At 49.2% G+C, this 19,099-nt stretch overlaps 2 protein-coding genes across 11 annotated transcripts in view; one reads left to right on the plus strand and one right to left on the minus strand.

The window, feature by feature from the left end:
- Positions 1-1,479: 1,479 nt before the first annotated feature.
- On the minus strand, positions 1,480-18,946 carry ZNF473 (zinc finger protein 473). 7 transcript variants are annotated; one of them, XM_082710206.1, is made up of 6 exons: positions 18,733-18,946; positions 17,930-18,170; positions 14,986-15,071; positions 9,396-9,519; positions 7,528-7,617; positions 3,401-6,324 (listed from the first exon to the last, which is right to left on the minus strand). In XM_082710206.1, exons 4-6 carry the CDS (start codon positions 9,490-9,492, stop codon positions 3,755-3,757), a joined length of 2,757 nt encoding a protein of 918 aa, XP_082566332.1. In that variant the 5' UTR covers positions 9,493-9,519; positions 14,986-15,071; positions 17,930-18,170; positions 18,733-18,946; the 3' UTR covers positions 3,401-3,754. The 7 variants fall into 7 exon arrangements, 5 of the variants coding, with proteins under 5 accessions (XP_082566333.1, XP_082566334.1, XP_082566332.1 ...); XM_082710205.1 differs by lacking the exon at positions 18,733-18,946 and having other exon boundaries at positions 17,930-18,317; XM_082710207.1 differs by lacking the exons at positions 14,986-15,071; positions 18,733-18,946 and having other exon boundaries at positions 1,480-6,324; positions 17,930-18,317.
- VRK3 (VRK serine/threonine kinase 3) overlaps positions 18,416-19,099 on the plus strand; it is a 33,808-nt gene continuing 33,124 nt past the window's right edge. Inside the window, exon 1 of one of the 4 annotated variants that reach the window (XM_082710214.1) lies at positions 18,416-18,604. The gene's annotated coding sequence lies outside the window, so the exon portion shown is untranslated. Of the gene's footprint in view, positions 18,695-19,099 lie in introns of all 4 variants that reach the window. The other 3 variants (XM_082710217.1, XM_082710216.1, XM_082710215.1) reach the window with 3 other exon arrangements.

Below are 19,099 nucleotides of genomic sequence, written 5' to 3' on the forward strand. Positions count from 1 at the left end.
CAACTTCCCCACAACATGCAGATTTTAGTCTCTGCTGTGTAGCAAGTCTCAGGACCAGGAGAATATTAATGGTTTCTTCGACAAAATCATGGGAGAGTTCACTGGCACAATTGGCGGGGGGAGGCATCTCACAGAAACATGAAGGGCGCCCGGCTCCCTGGGCAGGCCTGACCCATCTTGGGCCACATATGGGGGCCAGGCCCTGGCCCACACTCTTCACAAGGAGCCTGTCACAGAAGTGTCACATAACCCTGGGTTATGAGTGCCATGGGCCCCTAACAACAAACTTACACTTATTTTTGTGTCCTTAAGAGTGCAGGGGTCACGCCTAGGTGTTTGGCCTTGTCATTATTTTTATACTGAGTTTTTTGGGTCACCTTTGCTCTATGGGGCACACAGCCCATGCTGTTGTGCAACCATCCCCACTATCTAGATCTGAGACATTTACATCACCCCAAAAGGAGACCCCCTCCCTATTAAGCATTTATTCCCCATTCTCTACAACCCTGCCCCTGGCAGCCACTGATCTGGTTCTGTCTCTATGGATTTACCTATTCTGGAAGTTTCATATAAGTGGAATCACACAATAGGTGACTTTTTAATTTTGGTTGCTGCTGAACATCTGCTTTTCTTCTGGGAGTCTCTAATTTTGGTGCATCCCAGGCCAAGGGCATCTAGAGGACCAGCACCCAGTACAAACTCTGGCAATGACTGGGTCTCTACTGAGCATCCCTGGTAGAGAACATTCCACACGCATTGTCATACCTCTCTGCTGGCGGAATTAATGTGACTTGTGTGGCTCCATGGGGAGAGGATTCTGGAAGCTGGCACTGGTCTCCCCTGGACTTCACCCCATGGGCCTTATCCCTTTTCTGATTTTGCTCTGCATGATTTTGCTGTAATGAGTCATGGCCGTGAGCATGGAGCGTGACATGGGGCTTGATCTCAGAACCCTTAGATCATGACTTGAGCCAAAATCAAGAGTCAGGCCCTTACCCACGCCACCCAGGCGCCCCTAAACCGGTTTATTTTTAAGGACGACTTTCTATATTGCCACGACTGGGAAACTAGTATCTCTTGTCAGTAAAGGAAAAAGGGGGAGAAAGGAACTAAAATGCTGAGGGGAAAAAATTAATTTGTAGCTGCAGTGGTTGCCTGAGCCTGAGGCCTATTTGTAACTTTGTAACTAGAGAGGAGTGAACGACTTATAGTCCATGTTTCCTCCTCAGTCAGGATCACACTGGAAGGAAGTGTGGTCTGATCATGTATCTGAGGACGAGCGAAAATTATGTGGCTCCCTGGTGTCCATGCCCCACCCACACTTGAGGAAACAGACATAACCATCCCCTCTCAAGGGGCAGTTTTCACCCTTAGAAGCCTTTCTCCTCCAGTACATAAGCACTTGGCTGGCATGGGAGCCCTTGTGTGCCCAGCATCCGGTAAGGTACATGGCACCAGGCTGAAAGAAGAAACCAACACTTTTAGACAAAACTTTAATCTGAGAACCAACACACATACATGAAGGGCACTTCCACACTGGCCCACAGCAATACAGGTCAGTAGTTACAGAGTCTGTCCCCCAGCATGACTGCCAATTTTCCACAGGGCCTCTGTCCTCTCTCTCTAGTGTCAAAACTCTCATTGAACACACTCATCAGTTCAAGTTCCTGCCTCTGTGCTGCCCCTTTGGTAGAGAACAGGCCCACTGCAGAGACTACACAGTGATTGGAGGGTGGGGACCACATGCAGCGAGCTCGCTGTTCTGGCCATTTGAAAATTAGTATGTTCCCCACTGGGTGTGGGCCCAATGGTCAGCCAGTCCGTTCCCAGTTTCAACAATAACAATCAACCAGAACAATGCAAGGTGCAAGGTTTAAAAAGCTCAAGCGCACATACTCCTAAGCTTTTTAGCGCCAAAAACATGAAAGATACCCAAAGTGTCAGTTTCTTCATTAGATTCTGTTTGTGCTTCAGGAAACCTGTCACTGGTCACTCAGAGGGTGGGACACAAAACCCCAGAGCTAAGAAGGTGTCATCAAGAGGGAGCCGTGTGGTTTCACGTGTCTCAGCTGTAGAACAGGCCTGGCAAACAGCTGACCTGAAGTTCCAACAGGAAGGATGGTATCCTCTCTGGGCTCTCTAGCACTCCTCCATGGTCCCAGAACTTGCCGTGACATGAGGCAATGTGGCATTTTAAGATGTCACTTGTAAATGAATGGTACCTCTCTGTGGAAATGGGGCCATCCGCTTCCCTTTGATTCCAGAAGTTTCAAGGCCAGAGCAGGGCTTACCACATTAGTATTCCCTACCCTGGAGCCTGACAAAGCACCTGGCTTGAACAAATGGTACATGAGGAACATTCTAGCTGTCATTTCCATATACCACAATTTCTACTATCAAGCACATCTTCTGTGAACCATGTGGCAATATACAATGCAGCTTTCCCAAATGAATCCTACTGCTCCAGTACCACTAACTCCCACAGCAAACTGGGTCTCATACTGTATAACCAACTTTAAATGGGGGAAGGGAATTATGGGAAGAGGTGACATGTATATGTGGGAGGGTGTCCTTCTGCGTGGGAGGTTTGGGAGGTTAGAAGAGTGGAAAGTTCTAGCTATTTGGTGTAAGTTTACATGCTCTTCTTAGCTTCTGTGGTTTAGTTAAGAAAGTACGACAGAGCAAAGGGAAGGAAAAGTCTAGACTTTTTTTAAATAAAAGAGCAAGATGCTGGGTTTTGGGAACTAAATTTAGCCAGGGCCATGTTGGAGAAAACTTTTAAAAATGAAAGCTATATGGGGCACCTGGATGGCTCAGCTAGTTGACCATCCAACTCAGTTTTGGCTCAGGTTGTATTTCAGGGTTGTGGGATCAAGCCCTGCATCAGGCTCTGTAGTCAGTGTGGAGTCTGCTTCAGATTCTCTCTTCCTCGCCCTCCCACACACTCTCTCCAAAATAAATAAAATCTTTAAAAAAAAAAAAACTATCTAAAAAAAAAAAACAAAACGAGTGACATAAGGGCACCTAACTGGCTCAATAAGAAGAGAATATGGCTCTTTGTCTCAGGGTGGTGAGTTTGAGCCCCACACTGGGTATAGATACTACTTAAAAGTAAAGTCTTTTAAAAAAATGAGGCACAACTGGGTGGCTCAGTTATTTGGGCATCTACCTTTGGCTCAGGTCATGATCTCGGGGTCCTAGGATCGAATTTCAGGTTGGGCTCCCTGTTCATGCTCTCTCACAAGTAAATATCTTTTTAAAAACAATAAAAGCCACCACATAATATTAACTGCAGTAAATAGAGGATTGATATATATATATATATACATATATATATATTCGTTGTATCTCGTAAGTACTTGTAGCTCACATTTGGTGGCTACTCAGTTCAAAGTGCTTATTTACATCTATTTATTTATCCTCACAACAGCCCTCTGAGGTAGGTCTTGTGCCCATTTTACAGATGAGGATGCTGAGGCCCTAGGAGGTCCCATGACTCTCCCAGGATCACTCAGGTAGCAGGTGTCAGAGCTGAGATTTCAATCAGCCAACTATCTCTACCTCTGAATTCCCATATTCTCAACTACTGTGTTTTCATGAAACTTGTGTACAAATTTTCTAATCACTCTTTGTAGATAAAGAGATGTATTTATTTGGGGGCAGGGAGCTTACAATGTGATTTCAACTTTAGGACTCAGATGAACTGTGTTCAGATGTCTGGGGCTTTGCTGCCACCCAGTAGTAGGAAGTATTGCTACTTGTTACTTTCTAAACTCCTTGTTACCTGTAAGTGTGAACTTGCTAATTTCTGCTGAGACCTGCAGCAAAGGGCTGACAAGGTTGACACTGCTAGTTTCTCTTGGGTGTGAACCCTCTGGTGCTGACTGAGATGGGCACTGAGGCCAAAGGCTTTCCCACATATCCTACAGGCATAAGGCTTCTCCCCAGTGTGAATTCTCTCGTGCTGCATCAGATTTGCTTTCTGGGCAAAGGCTTTCCCACATTCAGCACACACATAAGGCTTCTCCCCAGTGTGAATTCTCTGGTGAACAGAAAGGCATGAGCTCTGGCTGAAGGCTTTCCCGCATTCCTGACAAACATAAGGCTTTTCTCCAGTGTGAATTCTCTGGTGAACAGAAAGGCACGAGCGCTGCCTGAAGGCTTTGCCGCATTCCTGACAAACATAAGGCTTTTCTCCGGTGTGAACTCGCTGGTGAACAGAAAGGCATGAGCTCTGGCTAAAGGCTTTCCCGCATTCTTGACAAACATAAGGCTTTTCTCCGGTGTGAACTCTCTGATGTTGAGTGAGTTGAGCACCCAGGCTGAAGGTTTTCCCACAGTCTGGGCATTTGTGGGGTTTCTCACCTGTGTGATCTCTCTGATGCTTAGAAAGGCATGAGCTCTGATGGATTGATTTTCCACATTTGTTACACTCAAAGGACTTCTTTCTAGCATGACCTCTCTGATCCTCAGTAAGGTAGTTACTGTGGGCAAAGGCTTTGTCGCACTTGTTAAACTGGAAGAGTTTCTCTGTAGTGTGTTCTGAAAGATGTGCGCTCTCACTGAAGGTCTTTCCACATTCATTACATTTAAAGGGGTGCTCACTCTTATGGACAGACTGATGTTTGGTGAGGGAAGTGCTGTGGATGAAGGCCTTCCCACAGTTCCCACATTCATACCGCCTTGCCCCAGAGTGGATGCTCTGGTGGCGAATGAGCTGTGTACTTTGGCCAAAGGCTTTTCCACACTGGTTACATTCAAAGGGCTTCACCCTGGTGTGAACCCTCTTGTGTTGAGTCAGGTATTTGCTGCGGCTAAAGGTTTTCTCACATTTGTTACATTTAAAGTGCTTCTCGCCTATCCTTGGTTGCTCCCTCTGCTCTGAGTCCTGATTCAAGATCCTCCCGCTCTCCCCAAGTCCTTGTTTTTCTCTGGTGTGAACAGTCTGGTGGCAAGTTAGGGTGGAGCTGCAGATAAAGTGCTCACCACACTCCTGACATTCATAAGGGGTCTCCACACTGTGCATTTTCTGGTGTTGGACAAGGTGTTCATTGTGGCTGAAAGTTTCCTTGCATTTAGCACAGCTGTAGGGCTTTTCTGTGGCATGGATGGACTGGTGTCGAATCAGGTGGGAGGGCCGGCTGAAACTCTTGATGCATTTGTGACATTTGTAAGGCCGGTAACCAGTGTGAATCCTCTGATGTTCATTAAGGTGAGTGTTCCGGTAGAAGGCTTTCCCACACTCATTGCATTTGTAAGGTTTCTCTCCACTGTGAACCCTCTGGTGGATCTTTAGGGTTGAGATATTCCTGAAGGGTTTCCCACACTGATCACACTTGTAAGGCTTTTCTCCAGTGTGAACAGACTGGTGTTTGGTGAGCAGCAAGCTCCGTCTGAAGACCTTCCCACACTCCTGACACTCAGAGGGAGTGTTTGCAGTATGGATTTTCTGGTGTCGGAGGAGATACTTACGGAAGTTGAAGGTTGCCTTGCATTTGGCACATTCATAGCATTTCTGGGTGTGGGTCTTCTGATGCTGTTTAAGGTGAAAGGTTCGGCTGAAACTCTTGCCACACTCACTGCATCCGTAGGACTGACTCCCTGTGTGGGTTTTCTGATGCTCAGCAGGCTGTAAGCTGAGATCCGATGGCTGGTCACCATCTTCATTCTTAGGTGGTTTTTCTCCAGTGTGATTTTTCTCATGCCACAGGTGGTGTATATTCTGACTGGAAGTCTTCCCGTACTTGGTAGACACGTGGGATTTGTAGCCTGTATGAGTCATCAGAGGCACAAAGAGGCAAGAACTCTGGCTGAAACCTTCCTCATACTCTTGATGCACAGTGGGTTTCTCTCTAGTATGAATAATCCAATGCTGGATAAGGTGGTAACTCTGGCCAAAGCTCTTCCCACATTCACTACATTTATACAGTTTCTCCTCTTCCTGGACAGTCTCCTGTCGGCTCTGGTCTAAGTCACAGCCAAAGTCATTCCCATGTTCCAGAGATGTAGCTGGGGCCGGGCTCTTTTCAGGAAGATCGTGTATCACAGAATCCTCTCCTGTGGAAAGGAGGGACTCAGGACCGAAGTCTCCCTTGAGATCATGACTCCTGCCTTCTATGGGACTTTCCTTGTTGGTAACAAAGTCAGACCTCAGAAAACTTTCTGGATCTCCTAGGAAACTATCTAACCAACTCTCGCCTACACAGGCTTTCCCCCAACTGGAGTTCCAGAGGCCATCCTTGGAAAACGTCTCCACAATCTCCTGGGAGAGTCCTTCTTCCAAGAAGTCTTGGCCCAGAAGACAGTTCTTGACCTCAGCCGGGTCTGAAAGAGAGGTAAAATGCAAATGTCTCCCATTCCCTGGGGTAAAAAATGTCAAGAGCTGCAGGGTGAAAACACAGACAAGAGGGAGAACGAGTGATGGCTCCCCGGTAAGCCTGTCCTCAAGGCAATGAAGGAGAAGGGGTCAAAGTGGTGACCCGGCTAGAACTGGCATCGCAGGAAATAAAGAGTGCACTTCCAGGACAGTTAAGCGGGGAACTGGGCAGCCACGGGGTCTCCCCTGGGAACAGGAGTCTCTCAGCAGATAGTCTCTGCCACCACCCCCATCGGCTATGGCCTGCTTCCTCGAGAAGGGGCAGGAGATACAGATAATAATAATGCAGTACAGTTATTACTGCTGGAGGACAGATGTGGTTGGCAAAGGCACGGCTACACATGCTTGGAAACAGCGTATATTGTTAAGGTACTGGGATTCTGTGCCTGGGCCAGTCACCTATGTACAAACACTGGTGCACTCAAAAGGAGGCTACAGAGGGTCTGAGCTCACAAGCTCATGAGCAGTGAGCCAAGAACAGAGCTGCATCCTGACTGGGTGGTGGAGGCCAAGACTGAGCCATGCGGCCACTACCCTGTGGTCTCTGATTCAGAGGCCCTTCTTATATGAATGATGTGACCATGAGAAAAGCCTTCTGTGCCCCAGACAAGGCCCCTGCCTCTGCCTTTTCCCACTGGGGACATCTCAACGAGGCTAACAGCCTCAATGCCTAACCTGCTCCCCCCCAAAGGAGCTGTGGCCTAGGGGAGACCCGAACAAATGTTCTGGGCTGCATCTAGGCCTGGGCTTGCTTATTCCCAGATGCAGCCACCCACTGTGCCCTGTGGGGCTGACCTATACAAAGAGGGGTGAAACAGACTGGGGGTTCGCAGGGGTCAAGGGGCACACGGCAGAAAGGTGGACAGACTAACTCAGGGCCTGAAAGGACCAAAGAAGGAACAAAAGAAAGCCACCAGACCAGCCACATGCTGAACACTGATGGAGACGGAGACAAGACAGGTGCACAGAGGGAGGGTCCCAACCCATCAGGACAAGCGGACAGAAGCCAGCACACAGCAGAGCGACACTCATCAACCCAGGGTCAAGATGTCTGGGTAAATGTTCTGGGTCTGCTGGAAGTTCAAAGATGGGTGGCACACAAAGGGCCAGGTCCCACAGGCCCACTGCCCCTCCCATCCCTGCCCACTCACTGGGGCCTGCTGATTCTGGGCTTTCTCTCTCCAGCACCTTCTGCTCTTCGGCGCCATCTGGCTGGGAGGTCAGTTTGGGTTTGGAGGGATCTGCAGGCAGAGAAGAGCCCTGTCATCCACCAGGACATGGAGGGCCAGCCGGCTGCATAGTGGGAACCTTCTGGCTGTCCTGCCCAGCCAGTGCTTTATTCAGCACACTGCTCCTGAGGGCCAGATATAGCGCTGAGTGACTCCAGGGATATCTGCCCTGCTGGGTTCCCAGTCTGGTGGAGGAGGGACCCAGTCACAATCCAGGGCGATCAGAGCTGTGACAGCCGAGGCTGGGGATACAAAGGACCTGCCGCAGCTCTTGAGGAATGAGCGGTCTGCCAGGTAGAGAGAGGCTTGTACTTACACCGCCATCCGTAGCTCCCACATTCACCAGGGAGTGCACATCACCTGAGGCCTCCGTGGGCCGGGCCAGGATGGAGCATGCCGGGTTCCCACGGACCAGTCGGCCCCGTGCTCTGCCCTCTGCAGACTGTTCAAGGAAGGGAGCAGAGTCATAATACCAGGGGAGACCGTACTACAGTGGAGGAAAAGCCCCTCCTGGCTTGAAATGAAAGGGCCATGAGCCAAGCAATGCAGGTGCCTCTAGAAGCTGAAAAGGGGCAAAGAAACACCCTTCCCTGGAGCCTCCCAAAGGATCGAGCCCTGCCAACACCCTGGTCTTCACCCTGTCAGACCCATTTTGTACTTCCAACCTCCAGAACTGTAAGAACTGTCTCACTGTGGTGTCTGTGGCAGGAGCAACCAGAGGAAGCTAGTAAGCCACTCAGACATGCACACAAGCACGCGGGGAAGTCAAGGGAAACGTGCCTTTACCGAGGGCCCTACTTTAAAAACAGAAGACGCGGAGGTCTGAGCCAAGCTGCTTGTGTCACATACACCGAGCAGAGCTGAGAGAAAATCTGCAAGGCTGGCTCCGTGGCTGGTGTCTGGGAACCTGGACTGGAGGAGGGTGCCTGATCTCCCGAACCAAGATGAGCGTGCCTCCATGGTCATGCTGAACTCCTGCTTTCCTGCTGGGAATCTAGAATCCCGTCATGTTCCAGGCAGAGGGCGTGTCTGTGACCAGCTCCCAAATAAAGACTATGGGAGCTGGGTCTCCTTAACACGTGTTTCCTGGTAGACATTTCACAGGTGCTGTCACCTCGGTAAGCATCCTGTGGGAGTCACAGAAAGAGGGCTCTGGGAGCTGGCTCTGGTTTCCCCTGGGCCGCCTGTGCTGAGTCCTTTCTCTGTCCCATGTCGTGGCTAGGAGTACGACTACATGTTGAGTCCTCCCGCCCTTGGGGAGCACCCGTCCAGCTGCGGGAGACAAAGCATCAGGGGAGCAGTTAGCAAGTGCAGGGGAGGTGGGCGAGCAGAGAAGAAGACAGAGAAGGACTTGCTCACAGGCCGTCCTGGGGGCAGCGAGGGGATGAGTCTAGCAGAGGGGAAGGCAGATGCGAGGACCCTGTGTGTCAGCTCAACAAGGACAAAGAGGAAAGTGCTGACGAGGCCAGAGGGGCAGATGGAGGCCAATCAGGGTCTCTCAACCTCCTGACATTTGGGGTTGGATAATCCTCGGCTGTCGGGACTGTCCTTGCATTCCAGGACGTGTGGCAGTGAGCCTGGGCCCACCCCCCATTCCCAAGGGCCGACAATCAGCAAGGGCATTGCCAATGTCCCCAGAGTGGGGGTTGTGGCCAGAACCACCCGGCTGAGCAATGCTGGGCCACGTCATGCTTGTTCTTTGGTGCTCAGGAGCTGGGAGTTTATCCTGGGAGACAGGAGCCACTGGGTAGGGCAGTGACTGGGCCCCCAGAGCTGGAGGGGACACTCACTTAGAAGGAAAATGTTCTGGTAGTTGTCCAGCGCTGTGTCCCAGAACAGGTCCCCCTGGTCCAGCCCTAGGTGCTCCCAGTCCAAGGTGAAGTCCATGGCTGCATCCCCAAGAGGTGCAAATTCCTGAAATGTGACACGCCATCAGTGACACTGGGACTGGAGTCAGGGAGGGACCCAGTGGCTTACTCCATGCACCCCGCTGTCAACATACCAGGCCTTTAACAAAAATCATCTTCTGAAAAGCCTGAGACTTAAGGGACTGGGGCATCCCCATATTTTATAGGTGAGATATGGGGTCTTAGAGAGGGGACGTGAGATCCCCTCAAGGTCACACAGGCAGGACTTAAATCCACTTAAAGCTGCCTGTTGCTTAAATCTATTTTTGCTTTTGAGTGTTCATTCTGGGGCTCTTGCTTTGAGTGTTCATTCAAGATTTTAAGTTCTTATGGAAATTTTCAAACAAATACAGAAGTAGAGATTTGCAGGTGATAGACCTCCATGTACCTATAACCCAGCTTCAACCCCTGATAAGATTGGTCTATTTTGTTCATTAAAGGTTTTGGGGGGAGGGGGAGCAAAATATTTGAAAATGAATCCCAGGCAGGATCTGATTTCCCCTGTGAATACTTAAATATTTACAAAAGAACTCCTTAATCACTGACTACCTAGACCATATTCAAAGTCTGAATGCAGATTTGTCTAACATCTCAGTGGTGGTTTTTTTCCTTTTTTAATTGGTAAAAAAACAACAACAACAACAAACAAAACAAAAACAAAAACCCATAACAGCAAAGTGCCACTTCGTCCAGTGGCATTAAACGCTCACATTATGAGGCCATCACCAGAACTTACTTAGTCTTGCAGAACTGGAAACTGTTCCCTTTATTTTTTTTAAGATTTTATTCATTTAATCATTTGTCAGAGAGCACAAGCAGGCAGAATGGCAGGTAGAGGCAGAGAGAGAAATGGGCTCCCCACTGAGCAAGGAGCCCGATGCGGGACAGGATTCCAGGACCCAGGGATCACGACCTGAGCCGAAGGCAGCGGCTTAACCGACTGAGCCACCCAGGCATCCCAACTCTGTCCCCTTGCTCAGTCCCATGACCCTGAGATCATGAGCTGAGCCAAAACCAAGAGTTGGAAGCTTAACCGACTACACCACCCAGGTGCCCCTACAGGGATGTTTGACCTGAGAATGGAACCTGAGTCTCTAGCTGGGCTTGGCACTTGGCCCCACTACCTTCCCCTGTGGATGACCACTGGCAAGTAAGTCACATGCCCCTTCTGAACCCTGATTCCTACCTCATTAGTAAAATGGGACTAATGAGCCCCATGCACAGGGCTACTCCAAGAAGCGACCGAGTCCTCCTACCACGTAGGAAGCACCCAAGCAAAGGAACCAAAGGACAGTTCCACGCCTCTCCATCCCCATCACATGTCTCATCCAGGAGTCCTCATTCACCACCTCCTTGAAGGCTGGATTATCCCATTTACAAAAGACTGAGACCCAGAGAATCAGATTCACCTGCCCAAAGTCACACATTCTCTAAGTGGGGACAAAGGAGCAAGAGCCCCATCGGCATGACCCTAGGATGCCAACCAGTTAGAGGCATGACTCTGTAGTCTGTCAGACCCCCAGATCCAATTCTGGTTCTGCTATTTATGAACCGTGGGATCTTGTTATTCCATATCTCTAAGGCCTGGTTTCCTCATCTCTAAAATACAGCTACTGTGGGGATGCAGCGAGCCAAGGCCTGTCTGCACAGCAGCACCCATCGGCCAGGGACCACTGCGCACCTGCTCCAAGCCTGCCTCACACCAGGCACCTAGCAGAGAAGTCTAGTCCTTATGGGATTTAATCTGGGTGAGTCCTACTGATATTTGTGGAAAATGCTTTGTAAAACTCTTAAGAATTAACAGTCAACACAAACACATGAGTATGTTAAAAAAAAATGCTCATCTTCAGAGGATGATAGTAAGGAACTGATCTTATATTGAAAATTGGTAAATAGGAGGAAAGAATCAAGCATTTATCCCACCTCTGCTATACGAACTGTACCAGTGGGTTACCAAATAGAAGATGAAAGGGGGTATCTTTTTTTTTAAGAGAGAGAGAGAGTGTGTGTATGCAGTGGGGGAGGGGCCGAAGGAGAGGGAGAGAGAGAATCTCAAGCAGACTCCACGCTCAGGGCAGAGTCCAATGCAGGGCTTGATCTCACAACCCTGAGATCATGACCTGAGCTGAAACCAAGAGTCAGACGCCTAACCAACTCTGCCACCCAGGTGCCCCCAGGGAGTTATCTTTTTGTAAGAGTATTCCAACTAATGAAAAGGAACGAGGGAATTAGAGCACCACCATCTCACAAGCCATGAGGAATGCAGAGATGAGAGCATAAGGGTGTCTGCCAGGATCAGAGAGAGAAAGAACCAGACATTGTGGGCCTCCCCAAGTTCTGCCAAAAGGATTAGCTGAGACTGATCAAGCCTCTGAATCCACCCACCAACTGAGAGCGTGCTGAATGGCAGCAAAAGTATGTAACCAGCAAAAAAAAAAAAAAAACAGACTGGGAGAAATTCTACAGACCAAACAGCCCTGGTTCTTCAATGGACAAACTACTAAGAACAGAACAGGACAGAGGAGGAACCTGTATGTTAAGAAACCCCACCCCCAAAAAAGCATTAAAAAAAGAGATGGGGCAAAAGGGACATGCATTTGGGTGATAAAACTATTGTTCAAAAAACCAGAAGGAAGGAGCAGCTCGGTGGCTCAGTAGGTTGGGTGTCTGGTCTTGATTTGAACTCAGGTCATGATCTCAGGGTGGTGGGATGGAGTCCAGCATTGGGCTTCGTGCTGGGCATGGGGTCTGCTTGAGATTCTCTTTCTCCCTCTGCCTCTCCCCCCCTCCCCCCCACACCAACTTCTCTAAAGGAAATGATGACTACAAAAGTCCGGTTATTTATGGGGACACAAGAGGGCTGGGATATAGCCCACTGAGGGCCTCCACGATGGCCAAGATCTCACTCTTAACCCGGTTCATGTTTGCCTTCACTAAGTCATTCATTTGACGTGCATTTCTGCATTTGTGCTTTATTTTACAACACAGATTTCGGGACACATTGGTGGCTCAGTCGGTTGAGCATCTAACTCTTGATCTCAATTCAGGTCTTGATTTCAGGGTCATGAGTCCAGGCCCCATGTTGGGCTCCATGCTGGGTGTAAAGCCTACTTAAAAAAATAAAAATAAAAATAAAAATAAAATAAATTTAAAAATTAAATTAAATTTAAAAAATACAACAGAAAGATTTCTCAAAAATTAAGCATATTAATGAAGCATATTCTCAACAGGTTCCCCCTCCTGGAAAATGTTTAAAGGTGGGAGGGCAGAGGCAGGGAGACAAGCAAAAGGACAAATTTCATGATCCAGGTGAGAAATGAAACAGGAATGGGGGAGGGTGAGATGTATGTAGCATTTTGATGACGGTGCTGACACTTCCCAAGAGCCAATATAGCAAGTGAAAGAGAGGGACCCAGACATCGCTAAGATTTTAGCCTGAGCAGCTGGAAGGACAGAGTTGTAGCTTCTGGAGATGTGAGAGAAGCAGGTTTCAGGGCAGAGTCTGAGTTTGGTTTGGTACAAGTTAAGTTTGAGATACCCTTTTAGACCTTAGACATAATGATCCCCTAAAGACATCCATGTTCTAATCCCCAGAACTCACGGCTATTACTTTGTACGGCAAAAAGGACACACCTGTAAAGGGTCCTAAGAAGGGGAGGATCTCCCAGATGATCAATGTGGGCCCTAAGTGTCGGGACCAATATCCTTATGGGGGCAGAAGGAGTCGAAGGAGGGAGAAGGCAAGGTGATGACGGATGCAGAGGTCAGAGGGATGGGACCTCGAGTCAAGGGAACACAGGCCCCTCTAGAAGCTTGCAAGAGGCATGGAAGGGATTCTCCCCCACAGCCTCCAAAACAAAGGAGCCCTGCTGACACCGTGACTTAGACTTCTAGCCTCCAGAACTAAGACAATAAATTTCTGTTATTCAAGGCAGTTTGTTACAGCAGCCCTCGCAAACAGACCCGCTCTCACCACACCCCCCCCATAACATGTGAGCTACAGGACGGCAGGGACCACATCAGCCAGTTCCCTAGTGTGTAGATACAGCGCCTGGAACAAAGCCCACTCATAGGAGGCACGTGGAGGCATGCAGTCCGAGCAGCTGTTTTGGGATAAGGCCGGAGATGACAGATAGTGAGGTTCAGAGATGGCAACAATAAACTGGGTCCTGATCACACTGGGTGAGCTGGCGGATCAAGCCAGCCCCCGCACTGGCCTTTCCAGTTATGTGCGCTAGAATCTGCTGGCTGTTTAAACTGGGTTGAGTCAAGTGTTCTTTTATTTGTAGATGAAACTGTTGGTATCTCTATCCTGTTGGAAGGGGTTAGCCAAAGAGATTTTCTCAGCGGGCGCCCGATTATAGAGTCCCAAGGAGTTCCTTTCCTGGACTCCTCGACCTTGAGGGACAGCAGCACCCCTGAAATGGTGATGGAGGATGTGGGAAGACCCTGGCCTTGATCCATGGGGCACTAGGGAGCCACGAAGAGTTTTATACTGGACGGTGACAAGGTGAGAGCATGCATTCATTCCTTCAACAGTCATTTCTCTTGTGTGCCAGAACCCTCTGAGAAGGCTGGAGGCATAGAGGGCAGCTGTTTTGGGACAAGGCCGGAGATGACCGATAGTGTCCCCTGACCTGGAGGGGACATTCAGGGATGCTGATAGTGAGCATAAGGAGATGACAGGGCTGTGACAGAGGGCAGTATCCAGGGCTGTGTCCGGGAAAGGGTGTGAGAACATTGCCTTGGAGTCAGGGAAAGCTTCCTGATCAGGTGAGATATTCAAGTTGGGCCGTTAAGGATAAGCAGGTATTTACCAGGGAGAGGAAGGTTTTCATTCATCATTCAAGCAACACCTCAAGAACTCCCGTGTACCAGGCCTGTGCTGGTCCCTGGGGGCCCAGAGGTGAGTCCCAATCAGTACCCGTCCCCAAGGAGCACCGTGTGTGGTGGGGCTGCCGGACAGGGGCAGGGACAACCACATCCAGGTGGGCCTGTGCTGCGGGGAGACAGCAGGGGGTGCTAAGGGAGAGCAGAGCAGAGCTGGGGAGAGCTGACGCCCAGAGAAGGTGCAGGGATTGAGCTGTGTCTTGAAGGCTGTGGAAGACACCCTGACGGCGGGCAGGGTATTCTGACAGAGGGTGGAGCCAGAGCAGAGGCTGGGAATCTGGAAAGTACAGTGGAACATTTTACCACCAGGCCAAGAAGGGAGTTTAGAAGGGAGTTTTGGTTATACAGGGAAGCAGAGAAGATGCTGTAAGGGGGTGGGACTCAGATCACACAGGATCGTGCTGAGAAATGTGGATTTCATCTTATAAGCAGCAAGGATTCCTGGAAGGAATCCACAGGGGAGTGACAGTATAACAAGAGAATCACTTGGGGGCCACCAGAGGAAAATGGGCCCAGAATAAAGGCAGGTCAGCTGTGCACACTCTGGGGATGACCAATTAGGATGGAGGGGCCCTCAACTCACCACAGTCACAGCCAACTAGGGCCCAGCAGCTTGGAGGTCTCGTTCAAGCTCCCTCTCCTTTTCCTCCACGTTCCCCACTGGCAGGGCTGCAGGGGGGATAAGGGAACTGGGGCAAAGTCTCCCTTCCTCTGAGGGCTGACTCCCTGGCCATGCTGGATGAGCCCCAAAATGTCCAGAAGTAGGAGGACCAGGCAGAATGTGAGTCTCCGTGCAGGAATCACAACAACAATTTTGTACTTATTGAAACTCCCCCAGCCCCCCATTTCCACTGTGCTTCAGAGCCTACAAAGCGACTTCATGACCATCCTTGGCACTTGTTAGAGTCCAGGTACATGTTTGGGAGAGATGCCGACTATGGTGGTGGGACCTTCCATTAAGGTGATGGGACTTCCTGTCTCGCTCACTACAGCACAGTAAATACTTCTTACACGTTTTTTGACAGAATGCAAAGTCTAATTGAACCCCTGGGATGACACTTCTGGGATTTCGAATGACCATCTCTAGGATATAAGTCCAGATGAGTTGGCCTCCAAAACTTGCTATTCTACAATAGCAAGATTTCTCCAACTTTATTTTTTTTTTAACCATGACCCACAGGAACAAAGACAATATATACCATTACTACTCATTCACATGCATAACTGAACAAAAGCTTCATAAAATAATACTGAATCCTATAAAGCAAAATGTACCAGGATCTTTTCTATTTTACTTCATTTAAAAAAAAAAAAAAAAAATATATATATATATATATATATATATATATATATTATGGACACTGCCCATTGAGCTATTTTCTTAACCCATAATATACAAAATACTGTAGCATAGGGCTTTTTACACATCGGTAGCCACTGTGACCTTCCTAGTTGGCATGTATCTGTGGAGTGATGAAAACATCCCCAGTCACAAAGCAGCAGGACTTAATGATGGGCCCACAAGTCTTAAGCCTCTGGGCCCAGATGTGCTTCAAAGTTCAGAAATGTTCAGATTTTTTTTAGAAAGTGATATACCATATATACAATATATTTCATTAAATTTCACAGTGCAGTGTGGGATAGGCAGCATTTGGTAATTAAACACATCGATATTTCATGTGAAGGGTATAAATATTCACTCTAGGTAGGATAAAGGTTGTAACTCTTAGCAGTTCCAATCAGCAGATACCAAATTTATGGAAAAAATATCTCCAAGACTTTCCAGATTTTGATTGCAGATAAGGCAAAGTAGCAGACTTGTAAGTGCTAACATTTACTCATCAGTGGTTTTCCTCACATGACGGAGGTTAAGTCTCAACTTGTAAGTATAATTTGGTCCACAGATGTGGGTTTTTTGCCCACAGTGCTGGCAGATAGGTTTTGAAAGAAAATTAAGTAGTCTCAAACTTGAAAACTGGGAAATTTCGCTTAAAAATTTTATTTCCAGGGGCGCCTGGGTGGCTCAGTGGGTTAAGGCCTCTGCCTTCGGCTCAGGTCATGATCCCAGGGTCCTGGGATTGAGCCCTGAATCGGGCTCTCTGCTCAGCAGGGAGCCTGCCTCCACCTCTCTCTCTGCCTGCCTCTGCCTACTTGTGATCTCTGTCAAACAAATAACTAAAATCTTTTTTTAAAAATTCTATTTCCAGTTTCCAAAAATTTCTAGGATTTGGCCCACTGAGCTGTTTATTGGTACCTATTTAAAGCTATCTCCCTTAGATGGGGCACACGCTCCCTGATGCCCCTACAGTCCTCCTCCAGTTGGATTCTCTCCTTTAACTTCTCTGACTCTCAGAGACATCTGAGTTTGAGACCTGTCTACAGTTTTCACATCACGTTCTGTCCATATCTCATACACTCTAAGCTCTGGGACAGAAGAAACTGGAGCCTGACTGTGAAGCTCAAGGTCACCCAGCCTGTCAGAATAACTTGAGCCAAACAACTACAGGACTGAAAAATCTTGGGCCCTGGAGTTGGGAAATCTTGCTTCTTCTTAATGTGGGGCCATGGCTAGATCTAGATCATTCATGCTCTCTGCGTCTGGTTACCACGTGCACAAAATGGAACAAATTATAAGATCCAGGGCGCCTGGGTGGCTCAGTGGGTTGAGCCGCTGCCTTCGGCTCAGGTCATGATCCCAGGGTCCTGGGATCGAGTCCCGCATCGGGCTCTCTGCTCAGCGGGGAGCCTGCTTCCCTCTCTCTCTCTCTGCCGGCCTCTCTGTCTACTTGTGATCTCTGTCTGTCAAATAAATAAAAAATCTTTAAAAAAAAAAATTATAAGATCCACAGTGCCCTATCTGTAATTCTAAAAACCGAAAAGAGTTCTGAAAAACAGAACTTTATTCATAAACTGACAGCAAAACAGAACCCTTCACACTATTGTGAAGATACACGCCTTTCCCAGCAGAAATAATCAATTTCTAAGAATTGTCCCAGATCCCTCTGGGGTATGCCTAACTATGAAATATGCACCCTATTAACTTTCTAAGCTCTGAAAAATTGTGATTCCCGAGACACTTCCAAGGGAGCCGATAAAAGCGAGGAGCTGCCCTTGGCACAGTTGCAGAGATCCCAGCAGGAAATCCGAGAACAGCGCGGCGCCTGGCACGCAGAAGGCGCGCTCAAATGTGAAGCGGAGCGACCTCCTGAAAAACTCCCATTCATTCGTCCCTCGAGATCTGCCCCGCTTCAACTTTGGACAACTCAACGCCTCCTTCGGCCTCAGACTCCTCAATCAAAAGTAAAATAAAAATTTAACCGCTCCTCTCACGGGCTCCATCAGCGAGAGCCCGACCCAGAACAGGTTCTGAACCGACAGCCTTCAAGACCCTATCTAGACACCTTACCGGTCCAAGACCGCGCACCCTTTGCCGAAATTGCCCCGTGAAGGTTCCGTCACCCTTCAGGAAGAACTGAACACCCAAGCGTCCGGAGTTCTCAGCAACACCAGCCAAGGCGTCTCCTCACCTGAAAGACTGCTCCGCCGGATTAACAGACGCGACTCCGGCCCGGAGGGAAAAGCCGACCCAACTCCTCTCACTCGCGCCTCATAACCACTTCCGCCGCCGCGTGAATTTCCTCAAACTACTCCACCGAGGAGACTCCGCACCGGCTCGAAGACTCCGTTTCCCAGAACATTGTGCGAGCTTCTTTCCCTAGTCTTCCTATCTCCACCCGCTTCTTGGACTTAGAGGTTCCGCTGAGCACTCTGGGAATAGAATAGAAACAAAATCGGGGCTAGGTGGCCTGTGGGTATTGTAGTTCAGTTTTTACACTGTTGAAGGCGACCCAGGATTGCCATGGGAACGCGTTGAGAGGGCAGTTCCTGAAAAGACGCTTGGACGTAAGGGGCGGAGTTAAGGCGGGAAAATGATAATATGGCCTTTCTCTGATAGGCGGAGAGATGCCTCATGCTTCATCCCTCCTTATGATTGGCTCCAGTTTAGCACATGCGCAATAGAACCAGGAAACTTCCAAAAGAGGGTGGAATGGGGGTGAACGATGAGGAAATAATCTCTCCCCGGCACAGCCCGGGGGCCATCTGGTTGTCAGCAGCGCCTGCGCGGGAGCTGTCCTCCCTCCGGGTGGAGGATGCGCGCGCAGCGCTTTCGGCCATCCGGAAGTTTGCGTAGGACAGCTAAGGTGAGTCCTACTCTTTGGGAAGGGTAGGAGAATTTGGCCGCAGCCGTCTGGCTCCCTATCCCGGTCACGGAGTCCAGAGGTGAGGGGAAGGTGAGGCGGAGTAGGGGGAGGTCTCCCGATCCACTGACCGCAGTCCAGTAGTGGTGCCTATGCCGTCTGCACGATCCTTTGTGGAAGACAGAGTCCCCGGGGGCAGGGGTCTGGATGAAAGAAACTTCTGGCGGCCGGGATAACTGCCCTGCCCTTGCGACCCCTGCAAGCCACTTGTTGACTCTTGGTGGTCGTGACTAAGACCGAGGTGGGCGGAGCTAGTGAGGAGTTTGACAGATGCCCCTCCTTGGCACTACGTCATCCCTGGTTTCTTTTGAGGGCGGGGCCTAGGCGAATCCGGGTTATCTCGACACCTGTCCCTCCTGCTGGGAGGTGGAATCCAGCCTTTAGCTCTTCTGCTGTGCTGTGGCTGAGAACATGCCAGGACGGAAACAATTTTTTTTT

The sequence above is a fragment of the Mustela nivalis genome (genome assembly GCF_964662115.1).
Source record: "Mustela nivalis genome assembly, chromosome: 18".
Classification (NCBI taxonomy): domain Eukaryota; kingdom Metazoa; phylum Chordata; class Mammalia; order Carnivora; family Mustelidae; genus Mustela; species Mustela nivalis.

Bases quoted from the DNA above. Each gene is read 5' to 3' on its own strand.
- ZNF473 (XM_082710207.1), bottom strand. From the start codon at position 9,492: ATGGACTTCACCTTGGACTGGGAGCACCTAGGGCTGGACCAGGGGGAC. The intron at 7,618-9,395 runs GTGAGTGTCCCC...CTCTGCCTGCAG, and splicing joins CCAGAACATTTTCCTTCTAA to ATCCCTCCAAACCCAAACTG. The intron at 6,325-7,527 runs GTGAGTGGGCAG...CCTCTCTTTCAG, and splicing joins CCCAGAATCAGCAGGCCCCA to ACCCGGCTGAGGTCAAGAAC.